Source organism: Telopea speciosissima, unplaced genomic scaffold, assembly GCF_018873765.1.
Source record: "Telopea speciosissima isolate NSW1024214 ecotype Mountain lineage unplaced genomic scaffold, Tspe_v1 Tspe_v1.0028, whole genome shotgun sequence".
Taxonomy (NCBI): domain Eukaryota; kingdom Viridiplantae; phylum Streptophyta; class Magnoliopsida; order Proteales; family Proteaceae; genus Telopea; species Telopea speciosissima.
This window is the reverse complement of record NW_025317364.1, coordinates 141,224-164,971: the sequence shown is the minus strand read 5'-3', so window position 1 is coordinate 164,971 and position 23,748 is coordinate 141,224. Positions and strand designations below refer to the sequence as shown.

The 23,748-nt window shown below is 42.1% G+C and overlaps 1 protein-coding gene across 1 annotated transcript in view; it reads left to right on the top strand.

Annotated features, from left to right (window-relative positions):
- Positions 1-201: 201 nt before the first annotated feature.
- LOC122647341 (polyribonucleotide nucleotidyltransferase 1, chloroplastic) overlaps positions 202-23,748 on the top strand; it is a gene marked incomplete at its 3' end in the record, with an annotated part of 163,933 nt that continues 140,386 nt past the window's right edge. The window contains exon 1 of the mRNA XM_043840771.1: positions 202-558. Within this exon, the coding sequence (XP_043696706.1) occupies positions 274-558 (285 nt within the window). The remainder of the gene's footprint in view (positions 559-23,748) is intronic.

The window sequence follows — 23,748 nt, the reverse complement described above, 5'->3', positions numbered from 1 at the left end:
TTTTTTTGTTTTTAATCAGGAGGGTGTACAAGCCAGTTTTTTCAAACTTCGAGTTTATTTGTATTTTTGGCAAAGTACAGGGAGTGTACACGTAATTTTCCTTTTTTTTTTTCCTCGGGTAGAACAGGTAGAAATTATGGCAATGTGCTTATCTCGCCGCGCTTTCAAGGCTTTAAGCTCCACATTTGTAGTTTGGGATAAAGTTGCAGTCGACTGTCGTAAACTAGCTAACAGCATCCTCTCTCCATCAGCACCTGCACACAAGAGCAAGAAATGTTAGCCAACCCTCTCTTCAATGCCAGGCCTTCTCCTCCTCCTCCTTCCTTTCTCCACTCCATACGAAGCAGAAGTCTTCTCTCTCCATTTTGCCCCAGTTTTCGCCGTTCAGGAAAACTTCAGTTTTGTACATTCACTTTAGTTCCGTCAAGAAGCACAAAGAAATATCGGTTTAGAGCCTTGACGAAATCAAATGACTCAGAAGCAACGGATGAAGTTACCGATAGAACACACTGTATTCCGCAGCCGCACTCCGTCAAGATTCCTGTTGGTGACAGACATGTAAGTTGTACTCAGTACTTTATTGAGTTTCGATTCAAATTGACTTTATTTCTTTCAGTTTGATGTTTTTTTTTTGGATGGGTGTTTTATGTTACTTTTCTTTTCTTTTTTTTTCTGTTTCAAATGAATTCTAACCAATTTTTTGAGTAATGAGGAAGTTTGCAACTAATTATTATTCAAAAACAAATTCAAGAATTCTTCTCGAATTTTCCTGGTTTAAAACAAAGCATTCTGTGTATATAGTTATCTCTTGGATAGAGTTGCTTATTGTTTCGAGATATCGTTGAGTTTCTGTTTTGATGCTTCTACAACAACAACAACAACAACAACAACATAGCCTTATCCAAACTAAATGAGGTCAACTACATGGATCCTTGCTCACCAATCAGGTTCTGTTTTGATGCTTCTAAAGAACTTTGTTGGATTTAAATTTTAAGTACAAAGTGTAGAACTTGGGATGGTGAGTACTTACCTGTCTCATTGCATCAAGCCCTGGATCCATAACTACATCTGTGGGTGGAATAAATGTCCATTCCATCTGTACACCAAGTGTTGTATAAATGTCAGACAAAATATTGGTTTCAAATTTTCCTCCCTATATACATTTTTTAATTTGACAGTTTTGAAAAGTACCCAATTCTGTCAAAATATAGTTCCAAAAGGTTTCTGAGGTGCTGATTCAGGCTTACTAGGCCTTGGCAGAACCTTCTTTTTGTGAAGCCAGAGTCACTTTTGATTTGAAGTGTGCAGTTTGGTGGGGCTCCCTTAGAACCTTGATTTTCAGTATGCAATTTCTTGATTCCAGCTGGAGTTCTATTATAATTTGGGTTTCAATTAATAATCGGGTTACATTTCTGATTGTGGCTATGAGTGACATTTTGATTCAGTGTGTAATAAATAGAGGGCATTTCTGGTGCATTAAATCTGGAAACCAATGCAGCACAGCTGCCATGTGGCTGTTAAAATAGGACTCAAATACAATGGGCATATTGTCACGGTCAATTTTAAACTTTCAGACCAACCTGATTTCTCCATGTGGCAATACATTGATTTCTAATTGTCTAAGAAAATTAAATATGCATCGTTTGAAGAACAAGGACTTATAAGAAGCCAGGGTAAAACCCCATATATGGTGGGTGATATGGTTGAGATGGGCCACCAAGTTTGGCAAATGTCTGATCTTGATGCAGTAGCACTTGACTGGTTGGACCAGCATGACCTGGTTTGGAAACCCAAACCCAGACGGAACGGGCCCATTAATAAGGGCTGGTAATAGTTTAGTTAGCCTTTATGTCTTTTGTTTTATCATTTTTTGTTTTGAAGGGGTTACTTAGGAATAGGAGATTGAGAGATAATAAGGAGTTTGGGTGCAAGTTGGTTTCAGGCTTACATTCTAGTTAGGAGTCTTTTGATTTTCATTTATTAATACCTTGTAATCCATCGTTGGAGAGACAAATTTGAAGTACAAAGTGCTTGGGTTGCTTAATGTGAGTGTGTGGTTACTTGATTCTCTCCCTTCACTACAACTCCGAGATTCCATCTCAGATTTCTCCATCTTTTCTAACCGGCCCTCCACCAATTTGGTATTAGAGCCGAAGTTCCCCATCTCCCCCATCGATCTCTCTCTTCACTTCCATTGTGATATTTGCTTTCTTTCTTCTTCTTCTTCTTTTCTTCCCTCTTGTTATTTCTATTTATGTTCTTGTTTAATTAGCTACCAGCACCCTATTCCGCCGAGAGTTGAGATCCAAAACACACACACACACACACAAAAAAAAAAACGAAACTTGGTCTCTCTTACATCCACGCCTCCCTTTGATTCCCACAACATTTCCCTCCCATCACCAGTGCTGCAACAACACTCCACTGCCACCTCATCTTCCTTCCCCCCATTGTGACATCGATCGATTTGCCTTCTAGAGTTCCATCAGTTAAAAAAAGAGAGAAGAGTTTCAGAGGTGGGCAATTGCATTGAGAGTACCTGGTTTTTGTCGCTGTAGTTTGAATCCTTACTCTCCGGCGTGCCAAATGTCTGGAGTGGAGTTCCCTTTTATCGAGCTCTGAGTATCGTCCGCTGCTGGTTCGAGGCCAAGGTTGAAGACGATACTTGTTTTCTCTCCCCCTCATCTTGATAGTGTGTTTGGGTTATTTTACTGTATGTAGTATGTACCCCGCACTACCCCTTGTTTATTCCTTTATTTTTCTTTTCTTTCATTCATTTCCAATTTTACTTCTGGTCATTAACTAAGCCTGTTATCCTTACTTACGGAGATGATACTATTCCAGCCCTTTAGTTATTCCCCTTCTTCCCATTCTCTAGTGACTTTCCGTTATTACCCCCATTTAAGAACAGATTCCAGGTATGTCCTCACCCACCTTATTTCACCCTCTTGTCGATCCTAAAAGTTAAAGTTAATTACAGTTTTGCCACCCTATTATAACCTTCCATTTATTTGCTTTTTAGTCACTACACTCTGATTTGAACTTTTTACTCTTCGTGTGGTCCTTAGTATCACCATCAATTTGGAGATTCCACCATAGCCTAACCAAGGTGGCCAATAGTGAGGTTCTCCAACAATTCAACTCTTATAGAGAAGAAATCGATACAAAAATTGACATCCTCATTGAACGTGTTGATATCCTCACCGTAATTGTCAGTTCCATCCAGACTATGATGACATCTATGCAAGCTTCCATAGACCGACTAATGTCTTTAGATAAAGGAAAGAATCCCATGCCATCTGAGGATTCTTCCAACTCTGTCCCTCAGGGCCCTTTTCATGTTATACTGCCACCATCATATGGAATTGGCCGACATGATGATATTCTTTATGGAGCTAAAAGAGGAGCAAAGCTAGACATCCTTGATTTTTATGGGGATAACAACCCAAAATAGTACCTTGGCTCGGTTCACATTTTTGGAGATTTTTTTTCAGATGGTATGGGTTGACTGAGGCTAAGATCTTATTTGCAGAGGCTAAGCTGAAGGGCACGGCTCGAGTTTAGTGGATCAAACACCAACAACAGAATCGGACTTGATGCATTGGGTTAAGTCACTACTTGGGCTGATATTAGTGAAGCCATGAACTTGAGATTCTTCCCTACCGACTACAAGCAGTGCATGCACCTCAGGTTTGTATAGTTGAGACAGGATAGCTTGACAGTTGTGGAGTATGTCGCCAGGTTTTACTATTTAGCCACTTGATTTGATTTTGAGTGGGATAAGGAGGTATTGGTGGCACAGTTCCGCAATGGCTTATGTTGAGAGATTTGAATTAGGAGTGAATGCTTGGATGATTAATGATCAACCTAAGCTCTTTATTTATATTATTGAAAATAGAGGACAGAATTACAAGGAAGCAATGTGGGACTAAAACCCACATAATATAAACAAGAATAAAATAGTAAAAAGTCCAGGATATCCCCCACGGTATTCTGGCCCATATAATCCAACACTCCCCCTCAAGTTGGAGCATATATATCGTGCATGCCCAACTTGACTAAGATCGGAAGAAACATTTTGCCACTTAGCCCCTTGGTGAACACATCGGCTAACTGATCAGCAAACTTCACAAAGGGAACACAGATGAGTCCGGCTTCGAGCTTCTCTTTGATGAAATGTCGGTCAACCTTAACATGCTTAGTACGATCATGTTGGACAGGGTTATGAGCAATGCTAATGGCTGCTTTATTATCACAATAAAGCATCATGGGAAGATGGACAACAACACTAATATCCTGTAACAATCCTCTAAGCCACAAAAGTTCACAGATTCCTTGTGCCATTGCACAGAACTCTGCTTCAGCACTGGACCTTGCCACAACATTCTACTTCTTGCTAAGCCACGGAATCAGGTTTCCACCCACAAAATAACAATAGCTAGAAATTGATTTTCTGTCAGTAGAGCTAGCCCAGTCGGCATCAGTATAAGCTTCAACCTTCAGATGACCATTGGGAGAGAGAAGAATTCCTTTTCCTGGAGTAGACTTCAAATATCACAATATACGAAGGATTGCCTCCATGTGAGAGGAATAAGGATCATGCATAAACTGGCTTACCAAACTTACAGCAATGGCTATGTCAGGTCATGTGTGAGAGAGATAGATTAGTTTGCCCACTAATCGGTGATAACGGCCTTTGTCGACAGGTTCACCCTCTTTCTCCCTAAGTCTTGTAGAAGCTTTCATAGGAGTATCTAAAGGATGACAACCTAGCAACCTAGTCTCAGACAATGGATCTAGGATATATTTCCTTTGAGAGAGAAAGATGCCCTTTAAAGATCGAGCAACTTCTATCCTTAGAAAATATTTTAGAGTCCCTAGATCTTTTACTTCAAACTCACGGCCAAGGAAGTGCTTCAATTTCTTGATAGCATCATCATCATTACCAGTGACTACAATATCATCCACATAGACTATGAGAATAGTTCCTTTGTGACCAACTCGTTTGATGAACAAAGTGTGATCAGCATTGCTTTACTTATATCCTGCTGAAATCATAGCCTTGTGAAACCTACCAAACCGGGCTCTAGGTGACTGCTTCAAACCATAAAGAGCACGCTTCAATTTACAGACCTTGCCCCTGGTCCTGTCATCAGTGAAACCTGGTGGAACATCCATATATACCTCTTCCTTAAGCTCCCCATGGAGGAAGGCATTCTTTACATCCAACTGCTGAAAATCCCACCCAAGATTTGCAGCACAAGATAATAACACTCTTACAGTGTTGAGTTTAACCATTAGTGCAAAGGTCTCTTGATAGTCAACTCCATAGGTTTGAGTGAACCCTTTTGCAACTAGTCGTGCCTTATAATGATCCAGTGTCCCATCTGCCTTCTATTTGACCACAAAGACCCATTTACATCCAACTGGTTTTTTCCCTAGAGGAAGAGCCACAAGATCCCACGTATTATGTTTGTGTAGTGCTCTTATTTCTTCCAACATTGCTGCCTTTCATTTTCCATCTGTAGATGCTTCCTACCAATTTTTAGGAATGGAAACAGAAGAAAGAGAAGATACAAATGCACGAAAAGAAGGAGAAAGAGAACTATAAGAAACAAAACGAGATATGGGATGCAGAGTGCAAGTCCTAGTACTTTTGCGATGAGCAATAGGTAGGTCGGAGGAAGAGGGCTTACCAGGAGAGGAAGAATCTGGATCTTGAGCCGGCAACTGGATGGGTATCGGTGCTACAGTGGATTGAAGCTGCCCCCTTTTGGTGCTTCTATTTTTATAGGTGATCATATTGGAGTTGTCAATCTTCTTCTGAAACTCACCAATAATTCTCTGGACAGGAGTCAGCTCCCCCTGAATAGGAACATCAGCAACACGCTTTCCCATGGTCTCCCCTTGTAAAGGACTCCCTTCAGATGAGGGGGGAAACAGCCAGAGGAGGCTGGGCAGTAGCCAAGGGAGATTGGGCAGCAGTTAAAGGAGGCTGGGCAGTACCCGTAGGAGGCTGGACAACAGCTGTAGGTGGTTGGACAACAGCTGTAGGGGTTAGAAAAGGAGGAACCTCAAGAGGAGGAACTTGAAAAGACAACACATCTTCACTAGAACTCTCCCCTTGGGCAGTAGCCAAGGGAGATTGGGCAGCAGTTAAAGGAGGCTGGGCAGCACCCGTAGGAGGCTGGACAGCAGCTGTAGGTGGATGGACAACAGCTGTAGGGGTTAGAAAAGGAGGAACCTCAAGAGGAGGAACTTGAAAAGACAGCACATCTTCACTAGAACTCTCCCCTTGAAGAGGTGGTGAAGAATAATTGGAAACGGTCTCATGAAAAATAACATCCATACTGACCAAAGTACGGCGGGAAGGGGGGTGGTAGCACTTGTAACCCTTTTGGGTTGGAGAATAACCCAAGAAAATACAGCGTAACCCCCTAGGTTCAAGTTTGTCTTTTGTATCTCTAGTATAACACACACAACCAAACAATTTGGGAGTAACAACAAAGGAGGAATTCCACAGTAAAACTTTAGCTGGACTATAGAATCAAGAACCCGGGAAGGTAGCCTATTGATGAGATAGGCAGCAGTGAGGACAGCATCTCCCCAATACTGCGATGGGACATGTCTAGTAAACATCAAAGCCCTGGCCACCTCTAACAAGTGGCGGTTTTTCCTTTCTGCCACACCATTCTGGGCAGGGGTATTAACACATCTGGTCTGGTGAATAATACCGTGGTCAGCTAGATAGTTTTGAAATTGAGATTCTTTATACTCGATTCCATTATCACTTCTCAATATTTTGAGAGTAGCCTGGAACTGAGTTTGGACCATTTTATGAAAATGCCGAAAACACTCAAAAACCTGATTTTGTGTGTGTAAAAGATACACCCATGTGTGCCGAGAGTGATAGTCAATAAAAGAAACAAACCATCGTTGACTAGAAAGAGATGTTTTCCGACTAGGACCCCAAACATTAGAATGCACCAATTGAAAACAAGAAGAACTCCTTGTATTTGACAAAGAATAAGTTGATCGTGTCTGTTTGGCCAAAACACAAGTTGTTAGAACCGTAGGGGCATTTTAGACCCTTTTCTTATGTTTTTTATGTTTCTATTATGTGGGCTTTAGTCCCTCATTGCTTATTTGTATTTTTATTCTCTATATTGTCATTGATATAAATAAAGAGCTTGGGATGATCATTAATCATCCAAGCCTTACTCTAATTCTAAATTTGTTGACATTGCATCAGAGTAGGTTTTGAATTAGGGTCCTCTACCTTCTATTTTCAGTTCTTTCTTTCTCTTCTCTCTTTCTCTCTCTCTCTCTTGATCTCCTCTTCTCTTCTCTCTTTTCTTCTTTTGTTTTGTATTCTTCAATAGGGCAGCACTGATGAGGTGATCCATAGATCCAGCTGCTGCCCTTTCTCACCTCATTCCATGATTACATAAGTTTCCATATCAACAACACCTTGGCTGTGATATTTGAAGCTTCCCATATTTGATTGATTCCACCTCAACTGTAAGGAATCAATCTCCCTTATTGAAGATCAAGAACTGCAGCAGGTTCCTTTGTTGAATTTTTTTTTATCTAAGATTTGCCTTGAAGACCCCCTAGATCGATTTCTCCAAAACAGTGCTTTTTTTCAAAACCCTGACAAATATCGATCTAGGGGCTGCTGTCCTCTGTTGGGGCTGATATTTGGAGGGGTGCTTAGTCTCTTCTAGACCCACAGTCGAGCCAAGTTTCAGCTCAGTCTAGTGCTTTTTTTGCAGGTTTCTCTCCCTACATCGATCTCAACAAAATCAGGGTTGTTTTCAAAACTCTGAAAAAATTGATCCCAGGGTTTTGAACCTCGATTGGTGCTGGTTTTTTGAAGGTTGGTTCTCCACTTATAATGACATATCTACCCCAAATTTGAGCCTCAACTATTCAGTTTTTGGGCCTTCTTCCCTATATCGATTTCAGCCTAGCAGGGTTTTTTTCAAAACCCTGAAAAAATCGATATAGGGGCTACACTTGTCTGCTGCTGCTGATTTTTGGGGACACATCTTGTGACATTGAAAGGGGATTCTCCTCCAATTTTTAGCCTTTAATTTGGAGGATATCTTGTGTTTCTTGTTACCACAACCTTCTTTGCGATTTGGTATGTTTTGCTACACTTATGGCTGAATCTGAAATTGCTAATGGAACTTCTACTGACAATGGGTATAGTAGGAATGATACCCGTGATCTTCTCCCTAATCCTATCAAATTGGATGAGAGCAATTACCTGATATGGTCTCGCTCTGCCTACTTTGCCATTGCCAGCCTTGGGCTTACTGGCCATATTGATGGCACTACTGTCATGCCAGCTGAAGCTGGCCCTTCTCTGACCAGGTGGATCTCCAACAATGGTGTACTTATGTCTTATTTGATTGGCTCAATGCACTCAGACCTTGCCGATGGTTTTCTTCTCCTTGATATAGCCCATCAAATTTGGTCTGCTTGCAAGGAGACATATGGACAGCTCGGTAATGATGCATAGGTGTATGAGCTCCGGAAGAAGGCCAATAATACTACTCAGGGGGAGTTATCTGTCTCCAAATACTATGCTACTTTGCGTAGTCTCTGGCAACAACTGGACCATTTTTTAGATTACCATCCCACTACAGCTGCTGATATCATTGCATATAAGAAACATCTAGACAAAACCAGGGTCTATGATTTTTTGGCTAGTTTGAATATGGAGTATGATTAGATTCGTGTTCAGGTATTGGGTCATTCCCCTTTTCCCACTCTTGAACAATCCTATGCTTTGGACTCCTCTGAAGAGAACCGTCGGGCTGCTATGCTCCACCCTCCTGTTACTGACAGATCAGCCCTCCAGTCTGCTGCCCAGGCTACTCCTACCCCTGTCAGACATGTTTCTCTTGGTGATTCTACTACAGGGACTGTTACTTGTAACCATTGTCACAAGCCTTACCACACCAAAGAGAAGTGCTGGAAACTTCACAAGAAGCCAGCTGACTTTGAGGCTAAACGGGCTGCCAAGAAAAAGACAAAAAATAAGGCAAACCACTCTGAATCTGTTCCTACAGCCCCGACTATTGATACTGGCCTATCCCAAGATGATCTATAGGCTTTCCTACGACTACTAAGGTCTTCCGCTGCTGTTGCCTCTACTACATAAGCTCCTGCCACCTCTTCTGCTCCTTCAAGTTCACACTTTGCCCGGTCAGGTATTTCATTTGGTGGTCATTGTGCTTCTGTAGCTTCCCATCCTTGGATCATAGATTCTGGGGCTACGGATTACATGACCGGTTCCTCTAGCTTGTTCCATCGGTATTCTCCCACTTCTGGGAAAGACGAGGTCAAAGTAGCTAATGGTTCTCTTTCCTCTATATTTGGAAAAAGAATCATCAACTGTACTTCCTCCCTTACTTTGTCTTCAGTTTTGCATATTCCTAATTTTACTACTAACCTTCTTTCTATTAGTAGTCTTACTCGTGATCTTAACTTTAAAGTGACTTCTTTTCCTTCCCATTGTGTGTTTCAGGATCTGGCCTCTGAGAAGACGATTGGATTGGGTAAAGTGCATGGTGGCTTGTACCTGCTTGATGATGGTCGTCTCACTCCACCCCCGTTACCATCTCCACATCAGAACTCCTTAGTCTCTTCTAAAATTTACCAGTGGCACTCTAGATTAGGTCACCCTCCATTAGGAATATTAGCGTCTTTATTTCCTACTTTGGTCAAATCATGTGATAAGACCGATTTTTTTTGCGAGGCTTGTGTTCTGGCCAAACAGACACGCTCTAATTATTCAGTTTCAAATAAAAGGAGTTCTACACTTTTTCAGTTGGTGCATTTTGATGTTTGGGGCCCTAGTCGTGAAACTTGCCTTTCTAGTCATCGTTGGTTTGTTTCTTTTATTGATTGTCATTCTAGGCATACATGGGTTTATCTTATGCATACTAAGAGTCAAGTTTTTTCCTATTTTCAGCATTTCCATAGAATGGTCCAAACTCAGTTCTAGGCTAATCTCAAGGTTTTGAGAAGTGTTAATGGCACCGAGTATAAGGAACACCAATTTCAGACGTATTTGGCTGATAATGGGATTATTCATCAGACTAGTTGTGTCGATACCCCAACCTAGAATGGTGTGGTTAAAAGGAAGAACTGACATTTGTTGGAAGTGACCAGGGCGTTGATGTTTTCGCGCCATACCCCCTACCAATATTAGGGGGATACTATCCTCACTGCAACCTATCTTATTAATCGGTTGCCTTCTCGTGTTCTTGACTCTCGCAGTCCGGCTGAACTTTTACATGGGAATTCCACCTTTGTGGTTCCTCCCAAGGTGTTTGGGTGTATGTATAATGCCAGAGACACGAAATCTCATGGTAAACTTGACCCTCGTGGGTTGCGGTGTGTTTTTTTAGGTTACTTATAAGTGTTACCATCCCCCTTCCCGTCGTACTCTGGTCAGTATGGATGTTGTTTTTGACGAACGTCTTTCCTATTATCCATCTCCACATCTTCAGGGAGAGAATTCTGGTTCTAATGAAGATGTGTTTGTGCTTCCTCCCCTTGAGGCTCCTCCTACTTTGGAGCCTATGGCTGCTATCTAGCCTACTTTGGAGCCTACTTTGGCTGCTGCCCCTTCTTCCACAGGGATTCCCTTACAAGGGGAGCTTGTAGAAAATAATGATGGTCATGTTCCTAGTCAGGGGGAGTTGACTCCAGTCCAGAAGACCATCAGTGAATTTCAGAAGAGAATTGACAACTCGAATGTTATCACCTACCAAAAGAGATGCTCCAAAAGAGGGCAGCATCAATCCACTGTGGCAGCCATACCTATCTGATGAAAGACAGAATTTTGGGAAAATACTTGAATGATCGATGAGATCAATCAAGCCTTATATTTATAATATGAGGAATTACAACCAAAAGACAAAAATAGCCCTAGCATAACCGACATAGCTAGGAATACATGAGGAAATAAAAATAAAGCTGTAAAAAGACCAGAATACCCCCACGGTATTCTGGTGTACATTATTTAACACTCCCCCTCAAGTTGGAGCAAAACTGTTACTCATGCCCAACTTGACTAAACTAGGATGAAAGACCTTTCCAGGCAGTCCCTTGGTGAACATATCAGCAAGCTGATTAGCAGACTTCACGTAAGGAACACAAATAAGGCCTTCCTCTAATTTTTCCTTTATGAAATGCCTATCCACCTCAACATGCTTGGTATTATGCCGTACCGGATTATGTGCAATGCTAGTGGCAGCCTTGTTGTCGCAATACAGCATCATGGGAAGGCGAATAGGAACTCCAAGATCTTGTAGCAAACCTTTCAACTAGAGTAGCTTACAAATACCTTGTGCCATAGCACGAAACTCTGCCTCAGCACTTGAACGAGCCACATTCTCGCTACTTCTCGCCACCACAAAAGAAAAAGAAACTCCTTCCAATCAAGCATCAAGTGCATGCCTCTATCCGCAGTGTACCATGAGGAGACAAGAGAATTCCTTTCTCGGAGCTGACTTCAAGTAGTGAAGAATCCGAAGAACAACCTCCATATGTGAAGTGTAGGGATCATGCATAAATTGACTGACAAGACTTACAGCAACAGCGATGTCAGGACGAGTATGAGAGAGATAAATCAACTTCCCTCCTAGTCTTTGATATCTCGCTTTATCAACCGGTTCACCCTCCTTTTCCTTGAGACGAACATTGGCATCCATAGGAGTATCTGAAGGATGGCACCCTAGCAAACCCGTCTCAGTTAGTAGGTCTAGGACATACTTTCGTTGGGAAAGGAAGATGCCTTTCGAAGATCTGGCAACTTCAATCCCAAGAAAATACCTTAGTTTCCCTAGATCCTTAATCTCGAACTCTTGGCCAAGAAATGTCTTCAACCTGCTGATCTCAACACAATTATTGCCAGTAACAACAATATCATCAACGTAGACTATCAAGATAGTGAGTTTTTCATCAACCTTCTTTATAAAGAGAGTGATCTGCATTACTCTGCTTGTAGCCTACAGAAACCATTGCTTTGTGAAAACGGTCAAACCATGCTCGAGGGGACTGTTTCAGCCCATAAAGAGCACGCTTCAATCTACACACTTTGCCTCGATTGGAGTCACAAGAGAACCCTGGTGGAATGTCCATGTACACTTCCTCATCGAGTTCCCCATTAAGAAAAGCATTCTTCACATCAAGCTGTTGCAAGTCCCATCCAAGGTTGATTGCACAAGATAATAATACTCGGACAGTATTTAGCTTAGCGACAGGGGCAAAAGTCTCCTGGTAATCGATCCCATATGTCTGAGTAAATCCTTTAGCCACAAGGCGTGCCTTATACCTATCCACAGTGCCATCCACCTTCTGTTTCACTACAAATACCCACTTGCATCCAACAGTCCGTTTCCCCGGTGGAAGAGTCATAAGCTCCCATGTGTTATTTTTTTTCAAGGCGTCCATTTCTTCCATCATTGCTGCCTTCTATTTTCCATCTGTAAGAGCTTTCTGCCAATTTTGAGGAATACGAATAGAAGAAAGAGAAGAAACAAATGCACGAAAAGATGGAGAGAGAGTATCATAAGAAACAACATGAGATAAAGGGTGTTGAGTGCAAGTCCTCACACCTTTGCAAACAGCAATAGGGAGATCCAAAGAAGAAGTATTACCAGGTGGAGAAGTAGGTTCCGGATCCGGAGTTGGCAATTGGATGGGAACTTGTGTCATAGTGGATTGAAGCTCCCTAGGTCTGGTCCTGCTCCTTGCAAAAACCTTCAAATTTGTCGCATCAATCCTCCGCTGAAATTCACCAATGGTTCTCTAGACTGGGGTGACCTCCCCTTGAACAGGAATTGCAGGAACCTCCCCCTGTGCAGGAACATCTCCTCTTGAAGAAGAATAGGGAACCTCCCCCTGTGTAGGAATATCTCCCCTTGACGTAGAGGGAAGGGTAGGGGTAGGCACACTCGGAACAGCAGGGACAACAGACGGAACATCAGGGACAGCAGGGGTAGACTCATCATATACATGCCTAAGAGGGGGATCTATGGTCAACACATCTTCACTAGAATTCTCCCCCTGAAGAGGTGGGGATGAATAATAGGAGAGAGCCTCATGGAAGATAACATCCATACTGACCATGGTATGGCGGGCAGGAGGATAATAACACTTGTACCCTTTCTGGGTAGCAGAGTAACCTAAGAAAATGCAGCGGAGACCACGGGGCTCAGGTTTGCCAGGAGATCTAGTATCCCTAGCATAACACACACACCCAAAAATCTTAGGGGGAACAATATAAAAGGAAGAGCCATGTAAAAGCTCAATAGGGGACTTGGAAGCAAGAACCCGAGTGGGCAGCCTATTAATCAAATAGGCCGCAGTGAGGACAGCATCCCCCCAATAAACGGAGGGAATATGGCGAGCAAACATAAGTGCCCGAGCCACCTCCAAGAGATGACGATTTTTTCTCTCAGCCACACCATATTGGGCTGGAGTATCAACACAACTAGTTTGATGTAAAATTCCATGGGTAGCAAGGTATTGTTGGAACTGACCTTCCATATACTCTGTCCCATTGTCATTCTTCAAAATCTTGAGAGTGACATTAAACTGGGTCTGGACCATCTTATGGAAATGTTGAAAACAAGAGAAAACTTCACTCTTGTTATACATGAGGTATACCCAAGTGAAACGGGAATGACAGTCAATGAATGTAACAAACCATCGTTGACCATTAAGAGAGGTTTTACGACTAGGTCCCCACACATCAGTTTGAATTAATTGAAATAGGGAAGAACTTCTTTTATTAGATATAGGATAATTTGATCATGTCTGTTTGGCTAAGACACAAGGCTCACAAAAAAATTCTTCCTTATTACAATGTTTAAACAATGCTGGAAATAAATATGATAAGGTGCCCAAAGGGGGGTGTCCTAATCTAGAATGCCACTGGTGCAATGCAGAGGAAAAAGAAGATGGCTGACATAACTGAGAAGGCAAAGCTTGTTGCGGTCCATCATTAAGAAGGTACAATCCACTATGCAGCCTACTCGATCCAATCGTCTTCCCCGAGTCCAGTTCCTGAAAGACACAATGAGTAGGGAAAAAAATCACTTTGCAATTCAAATTTTTGGTAATACTGCTAATAGAGAGCAGATTAGCAGTAAATTTTGGAATGTGCAAAACAGAGGACAAGGTAAGTGAAGGGGAGCAACTGATGGACCCCTTTCCGGAAACAGAGGAGAGGGAAGCATCAGCCACCTGAACTTTATCTTTGCCAGAAGTAGGGGAATATGTATAAAAAAGGGTAGAAGAACCTGTCATGTGATCAGTGGCACCGGAGTCTATAATCCATGGAGTGGAGACAACCGATGCACAGTGACCAGCAAAGGAAATACCTGAGCGGGCAAAGTGGGAACCTGATGGAGTGGAATAACCGGTAGGAACAGATGTAGTAGATGCAGTGGAAGACTGTAACATAAGCCGGAGAGCTTGGAACTCCTCTTGGGAGAAACTATTATCAGTAGTGGGTGCTGGAGCTACACTTTCAATGTGATTGGCTTTGTTTTTAGGTTTAGCACGACCACGTTTAGCCTCAAAATCAGCAGGCTTCCCATGTAATTTCCAGCACTGGGCCTTAGTATGATAGAGTTTGTTGCAATGTTCACACTTGACCATAGTACTAAATCTCACGAAATTTCGGTTGAAATTTTGAATATTTCGAAAATCTCGACCAGGGCGAAATGAAATGGTACCTCGAATCCAAAAAATTCCAAATCTTGGTTGAGATTTCGATTATCTCGTGATATCTCGAGATATTGGTACATATCTCGCGAGATATCGAGATTCTCTTTTCAAAACACCTAGTACAAAAGGCAGAAACTCATTAGTCTCGGTCGAAATTTCAACCGAGACTAACAAGGCTGTCTTTTGTGGTTTGTTTCTTCTGTTTTCTTCATTCTTCAAACTCTTTTTGCTGATTTGTGTACCGACCTTCGAATCTACGCCGGAACCACTTGGAGAACACAAGATTCAAACTTCTTAAGTTGTTAACTTGTTATTGACTTAATGTACTAAATATTATGACTTAAGTTATGACTTATGAGTCATTCACTTTAAGTTTCCAACTTCCAAGTCAATTTACTTGTTTAAATTGCTTATTAATCGTTAATTTATTATGTCCTCTAGAACTTAAAGTCTTAAACAATGTGTATGTGTAATTAACTAAGTTATACATTAGGGTTCGACCATACATTGCCAATCAATGGTCCAAAACACCACTTTGGGAGACTATTTTTGCAATTTGAACATTTAAATGTGTTTATATAGCCTAAAATAGGGTTTCCATGAAGTTTAAGGCCTTAATTTGGCCTAAAACCCACCGAAATGACCTACCGAAACATACCAGAAAAATGCAAAATTTCGACCGAAATATCTGAAATTTCGGATATTTCGGTCAGCCCGAAACACCAAAACGAAACGAGTTTTCGAACTATGCACTTGACAGGCTCCCTGGTAGGGGCAGCAGCAGTAGCAGTAGCAGTAGTGTCAGATGGAGGAGCTTTAGAACCAACAGGCTGTAGGGCTGATCTTTCAACTGGAGGACCCAACATCATTGCAGCCCGAAGTGTTTCCTCAATAAGAACATAAGAGAAGGCCTGTTCTAATGTAGGGAAAGGTACCCTACCTAGGAGTTGCACACGGATGGGATCATAATCAGCATTAAGACCAGCCAAAAAATCATAAACACGAAACTTATCCACATAGGCTGAATAGGCAGTAACATCAGCAGCTGTGGTGGGCTGAAAGGGAGCATAGTGGTCTAATTGTTGCCACAGACTTTTGAGGACAGCATAGTACTTAGTAACCGACAGCTCCTTTTGGGTAGTAGAATGGAGTGTCTTCTAGATGTCATAAACCTGTGCATCATTCCCCAATTGTCCTTAAGTGCCCTTAGCAGCAGCCCATATTTGTGCGGCTGTGTCAAGGAGAAGGTACTGGCTGGAAAGTTCCTGTGGCATGGAATTCAAGACAAAAGACATAACCATAGCATCATTGGCAGCCCAGCGAGTCTTGGCAGGTCCATCTTCAGTAGGCTGTTTTGAGGTGCCAGTAAGATGCCCACTGAGTCCTCTACCAGCCACAGCCAAGGAGAGAGACCTGGCCCACATGGGGTAATTGGTGCCATCGAGTTTAATGGAGGCAGCATAAGGGAGGAATTCTGTCCGGGGCTGAGAATCACCTCCAGAGTTAGCCGTGGTAACTTCTGAGTCTCCCATTTGGCAGCAAAAAACTTGGAATATAATGGCAGCAACAAGCAGCCCTAAGTCCCAAAAAATCGATAAGCAGGGTTTTGAAAAAAAAACCCTGAAAGATATCGATTGGGATTAGGGGTCTTCAAAAGCTTGGAAAAAACTGTCGAGAATGTCTTAAAGGTAGATGAGGATGCTCTCCAAAAAACAGCCCACGCAGAGAACAAAAAATACCCAAATTGATAAGTGTCAGGGTTTTTTGAAAAACCCTGAAAGGAGATCGATATTGGGAATTTGGGAGATGCCTCAATTCCTGTGAAGAGAACCTGTGATAGTAGCTGTCCAAAACTGCAGTGATGGATCTCAAATAAGAAAACCAGCTTCGATTGCAAGGATAGATTGATCTTCAAGAGGGGAGAGCTCCAAAAAAAAATCGCAGAATTGTGGGCAGCAGCTATCAAACTGAAGAAGATATCAAATCATCAATTGAAGAGGTGATTGATTAGGGCAGCATCTATATCACATGATCACCTCATTAGATCTGCCCTAATTTAGGAAGAGAAACAAAGGAATAAAAGATGGAGAAGATCGAGTAGGGGGGGGGGAAGAGGATCAAGTGGAAGGAGAAGAAAGGGGAGAACAATGGAAGGGGTGGGGCTAGGAAAAAGGCTAGATCAGAAAATGTAGCTCTGATACCATAATGAAAGACAGAATTTTGGGAAAATACTTGAATGATCGATGAGATCAGTCAAGCCCTATATTTATAATATGAGGAATTACAACCAAAAGACAAAAATAGCCTTAGCATAACCGACATATCTAGGAATACATGAGGAAATAAAAATAAATCTGTACAAAGACAAAGACCAGAATACCCCCACGGTATTCTGGTGTACCTTATTTAACACTATCCAATTGCCGGCTCAGGATCTAGATCCTCGTCCTCCTCCTGGTGAGACTTCTCCTTCCGAACTACCTATTGCTCTTCGCAAAGGTACTAGGACTTACACCTTGCATCCCATTTTTTGCTTTGTTTCTTATAGTTCTCTTTCTCTGTCTTTTTGTGCATTTGTGTCTTCTCTTTCTTCTGTTTCTGTTCCTAAAAATTGGTAGGAAGCTTATGCAGATGGAAAGTGGAAGGCAGCTATGTTGGAAGAAATGAAAGCCTTAAGAAAAAATAATACTTGGGATCTTGTAGATCTTCCTCTAGGGAAAAAACCAGTGGGATGTAAATGGGTGTTTGTGGTTAAACAGAAGATTGATGGCACTGTGGATCGGTATAAGGCACGTCTGGTTGCAAGAGGCTTTACTCAGACATATGGGATTGACTACCAGGAGACTTTTGCTCCTGTTGCAAAGTTGAATACAGTTCGGATTTTGCTATCTTGTGCAATCAATCTTGGATGGGATCTACAATAGTTGGATGTGAAGAATGCCTTCCTAAATGGAGAACTTAGTGAGGAGGTGTACATGGATATTTCACCAGGGTTTTCTTGTGACAGTAATCAAGGTAAAGTGTGCAAGTTGAAGCGAGCACTTTATGGGCTGAAGCAGTCACCTAGAGCTTGGTTTGGTCAGTTTCACAAGGCCATGATTTTTATGGGCTATAAACAGAGTAATGCTGATCACACTCTCTTTATAAAGAGGGCTAGAAAAACCATCACTGTTCTTATAGTCTATATGGATGACATTGTGGTTACTGGCAATGATGGTGATGAGATCAACCGATGAAGAAGTTTCTTGGGCAGGAGTTTGAGATTAAAGATCTAGGGAAGCTACGATACTTTCTAGGGATTGAGGTTGCAAGGTCTTCTAAAGGCATCTTTTTCTCCCAAAAGGAAGTATGTCCTAGACTTGTTGTCTGAAACTAGTTTGTTAGGATGTCACCCTTTAGATACTCCTATGGAGGCTACTGTTTGTCTCAAAGAAAAGGAGGGTGAACCTGTTGATAAAGGCCGGTACCAAAGACTAGTGGGGAAGCTGATTTATCTCTCACACACACGTCCAGACATTGCTGTTGCTGTGAGTACTTTGAGTCAGTTTATGCATGACCCCTATTCTTCTCATATAGAGGCTGTCCTTCGGATTCTTCACTACTTGAAGTCAGCTCCTGGGAAAGGCATTCTTTTGTCTCCTCATGGTCACCTACGGATAGAGGCAGATACCGATGCTGACTGGGCTGGTTCTGCTGATTGAAAATTTATCTCTGGGTATTGTTCTTTCTTAGGAGGCAATCTTGTTACTTGGCATAGCAAGAAGCAGAATGTGGTGGCTCGGTTTAGTGTTGAAGTAGAGTTTCGTGCTATGGCACAGGGCATTTATGAGTACTTTGGTTGAAAGGCTTGCTACAAGACCTTGGTGTTCCTGTTCATCTTCCTATGATGTTGTACTGTGACAACAAAGCTGCAATCAGCATTGCTCACAATCCAGTACAACATGATCGCACCAAGCATGTTGAAGTGGACAGACATTTTATCAAGGAAAAGTTGGAAGACGGATTGATTTGTGTTCCCTTTGTGAAGTTTACTGATCAGGTTGCTGATATTTTCACCAAGGGATTGTTTGGAAAATTGTTCCATCCTAATCTAGTCAAGTTGGGCATGATTGACATATTTGCTCCAACTTGAGGGGGAGTGTTAGAACCGTAGGGGTATTTTAGACCCTTTTCTTATGTTTTTTTATGTTTCTATGATGTGGGCTTTAGTCCCACATTGCTTATTTGTACTTTTATTCTCTATTCTCATTGATATAAATAAAGAGCTTGGGATGATCATTAATCATCCAAGCTTTACTCTAATTCTAAATCTGTTAACACAAGCCTCACAAAAAAAGTCATTCTTAGTACATGGGATGACCAAACTAGGAAATAAATGGGCTAAAATTCCTAATGGAGGGTGACCTAATCTAGAGTGCCATTGGTAAAGTTCAGAAGAGACCAAGGAGTTTTGAGGTAGCGGAGAAGGTAATGGTGGTGGAGAGAGACGACCATCTTCAAGCATACACAATCCACCATGTACTTTACCCAATCCAATCGTCTTCCCAGAGCCCAGATCTTGATAAACACAATGGGAAGGAAAGAAAGTTACTTTCCAATTAAGATCACGAGTAATACTACTAATAGAAAGAAGGTTAGTAGTAAAATTAGGAATATGTAAAACAGAAGACAAAAGAAGAGAAGAAGTACAGTTGATGATTCATTTTCCAGATATGGAGGAAAGGGAACCATCAGCTACTTTGACCTTGTCTTTCCCAGAAGTGGGAGAATAACGATGGAACAGGCTAGAGGAACTGGTCATGTGATTTGTAGCTCCAGAATCTATGATCCAAGGATGGGAAGCTACAGAAGCACAGTGACCAACAAATGGAATACCTAACCGGGCAAAGTATGAACCTAAAGTAGCAGCGGAGTTGGCAGTATCAGCAGATGTAGTAGAGGCAGCAGCAGCAGAAGTCCTTAGCACACGTAGGAATGCCTGTAGATCATCCTGGGATAGACCAATATCAGTAGTAGGGGCTGTAGTAACAGTCTCAGTGTGATGAGCCTTGTTCTTTGGCTTTGTCTTTGTCTTGGCAGCCCTTTTTGCTTCGAAGTCAGCTGGTTTCCCATGAAGTTTCCAACACTTCTCTTTGGTGTGGTAGGGTTTGTGACAATGCTCACAAGCAGCAGTCCCTGTAGTAGAATCACCAAGAGAAGCAATGCCAACAGGTGCAAGAGTAGCCGGGGCAGTAGCCTTGAGGGCTGATCTGTTAGTAATAGGTGGGTGCAGTATAGCAACCCTACGGTTTTCCTCAGAGGACACCAAGGCATAGGATTGTTCAAGTGTGGGAAAAGGCTTATGGCCCAATACTTGAACACGAATCTGGTCATACTCCACATTTAAACCAGCCAAAAAATCATACACTTTGATCTTGTCCACATGCTTCTTATATGAAGCAATGTCAGCAACTTTAGTAGGGTGGAAATCAGAGAAGTGGTCCAATTGTTACCGCGGACTGTGTAGAGTAGCATAGTATTTGGAAACTGAAAATTCTCCCTGAGTAGTATGGAGGACTTTCTGCCTGAGTTCATATACTTGGGCATCATTGCCAAGATGCCCGTAAGTTTCCTTACAAGCAGCCTAAATCTGAGAGGCTGTATCAAGGAGAAGAAAATTATGTTGCAGATCTAAAGTCATAAAGAACCAATCAGGTAGGACATGGGAACACCATTGTTGGCAAGCCATCTTTCTTGAGCATGACCAGTCTTAGTTGGCGTAACAGTGGTGCCATTAATGTGACCAATAAGGCCACAGCCAGCAATAGCAAAGGAAGCAGACCGAGACCAAAGCAAGTAATTAGAACCATCCAGTTTGATTGGATTAGTAGGAAATGTATGAAATTCTGATTTGCCTTAGCCGTCACCAACAGAAGTTACAGTAGAATTAGCTGAGTCACCCATGATCACAGAGAAGTTGGTGTGATGAGAGACCCAAGAATCCCTCCAAGGTAAGGGCTGAAATTTGGTGGAGAATCCTCTTTTAATATAGGGAGAGAAGTCTCAAAAAACCAGTAGCATCTGACAGAGAAATCCATGAGATCGACTTTTTCAGGGTTTTGAAAAAAACACTGATTTTGGTAAAATCGATGGAGGGCTGATTGCTGACAAAAAAACACCAGATAGTGCTGAAACTTGGATCGAGTATACTTCTAATAGGACTGAAGTACTCCACCAAAAAACAGCCCCAATGGAAACCTGAAACTCCTAGATCGATATTTGTCTGGGTTTTGGAGAAAACCCTGATTTGATGAAAAGAAATCGATCTATGTCCTCAATTGTGTTGGAGATAGGAACCGAACCAAAGAAATAAATACTGCCGCAGTTCTTGAGTCTTCAACGAGGTAGATTGGTCCCTTGGCAAGAAGTGGAAGCAATCCAAAAAAAAAACTGAAGAAGCAAATATCGCAGGCAGCAAGAGCTTGTCCCTATCGATGAGGTAAAAGGGGGGCAGCAACTGGATCTGTTGATCACCTCATCAGTGCTTCCCTAGTGGGAGAATGATGGGGAGAGAAGATCAAAACAGAAGAGGGGGGTGGGAAGAAGAGATCGAGATTGAAAGGGAGGAGGGGGGGAAATCGAGAATGGTAGGAGATTCCCTAATTCAAACCTGCTTTGATACCATGTTGAGAGATTAGAATTAGGAGTGAATGCTTGGATGATTAATGATCACCCCAAGCTCTTTATTTATATTACTGAAAATAGAGGACAGAATTACAAGTAAGCAATGTGGGACTAAAACCCACATAATAGAAACAAGAATAAAACAGGAAACAGTCCAGAATACCCCCAGGGTATTCTGGTCCATATAATCCAACAGCTTACACCCTCAGATGAGTGTTGCACTAGTATCCAGTCGACTGCCTACGATGGAGGATGCTGTACAGGTAGCATATCAGGTAGAAGAAAGTCTAAAGCGGCCATACATTCAGAACACTTTTACACATACTTTTTATAGGTGTGATAGTTCTATTCGGCAGTAGTCTTCTCCCCAGGATAAGTCATTCAGCAGACCACAGGCTAGTGGTTCATCTATGGCATCTTCATGACCTGATCGACCATATTCTCCACCTCGGCGTGGTTCTGACTTCTGACAGACCTCCTGTGAAGCCAAAGGCTGCCATCCAGTGTTTTACATGAAGTGTATGGACATATTGGTACCCAGTATCCCAACCGTTTGGTAGTTGATATTAATAAGGATTCTTTTATACCTTATGTAATGTAAAACTGTATACTGAAAGTAACAGTCCCAAAATAAGCTTCAAACTCCAATGAACTCAATGAAGAAACTCAGACTTAGATAGAAGGAAACAATCAAACAAATTTGAGAATAATACTTGGACAGGAAGTGAACTTAGATAATCACAGTAGGGTTTTAGAAGTAGCAGCAACAAACAGATGGCTCAAAACAAAGACTGTGATAGAGAGAACCTTAGTTATTCACAGGGGAATCAAAGTAGAAGCAGCAACAGATCATACCCCAGCAGGGATCGAGTGACCCTCTTAGAGAGTAGAACAAACTCCCAAAACCCTGCAGAGAATAGAGCCCAGGATAGGATTCCACAGAGGATTGAGTCCAGCTTAAGAAACCCAGATTCAGCAAGGTTCGAGTGGTCTAAGCAGGCTTGAAAATTGATCTTCAACAGCACTTATAAGGAGCCTTCTTGCAATGCAACAAGGAGCTTGAAGCAGTCACAATCGAGGGGCAGAAATCTTCACACAGCAACAGAGAACAAAAGAAATAAGGAAAAGGGAACTCGAGATAGAGGATAGGAGAAAGGGGGTAGGGATGGGCTTTCTCAGCCCTGGGTCTGTCATCCACAGCTATCCCAGCTGTTGAACAGGGAATGTTCTCCCATAACCGATGGCAAGCATGGCTTGAAAATTCTATTATTCAATTGTGATGCTTCCTTACAATAGGGGGTCTATTAATAGCTTAGGCAAGCTTACAAAATAGAAGGTAGAAAAATAGAAACTTTCTAAAATAGACACGAACTAGAATTAGGAACCACTAAGGCTTTATAATCCAGCCACATGCAAGAATTATCAAAATAGAAACTAATAAATTTAGTAACTAAATAACTAGGAGATTCAGGAGTTAGTGGCTTCCACGCGGGCCTGCGTATCGTTTGCTTTCCGGGAGAGCAACAGAGCGGCTGACTGGTTGGCCAATCTTTCTTGTGATACAGAGGCATCTGCCAGGTTTCAGCCGGGGCGCATGCCTTTGGGACCTTTCCAAGCCATTCTCCGTGAGGACAAGGCTGGTTTACCTGTCCTACGAAGTTAATGGCTATTTTTTCTTGCTCTTGTATGGGTTGGTTAGGCTATCCTGAGTGGTGTGTCCTCTTGATGTCGTGGGTTGGGGTAAGGTGGAATGTCCCCCCCCTGTATTCTTTATTATTTTTCATGATTCTAATAAAAGCTTAGGGGCCAGCCCGGGTCCTAGGTAATATTCGGGTTTAAAAAAAAAAAAAAAAAAAAAAAAAAAAAAAAAAAAAAAAAGAAAAAAAAAGACTAGCATCCTTGTCAAAATCGTGGGGCTGCCACTTGGGTCTTCTAGAAGGCCAGCTGGGCTGGCTCGAGCTGGTTTGATGGTTGGTTCTTCTTCTTCTGGTAATGCTGGCCAGTCATAGGATCTACATCATTATGGCCCAGAAGAGCAATTGAATCTTGAGACAATTAATTTGCAGGTAGAGCGTGGGCCGGGTGAAGTCAATGGCAATGGCAGTGATGATGAGCGACACCCTTGTTATGTTCTTTGTCCTATTTTGACCACTCACAAGGTCATTAAGGATGAAAATTACTTCCGGAGTATCTTCTAGACCCACATGAAGTGCAATGACCAATTATGCAACATGGTGATCCATGGAGGTAGTTGCACTAATGTCGTCTCTGAAGACGCAGTTGTAAGCTTGGATTGCAGACAGAGCCACATCCAAACCTCTACAGAGT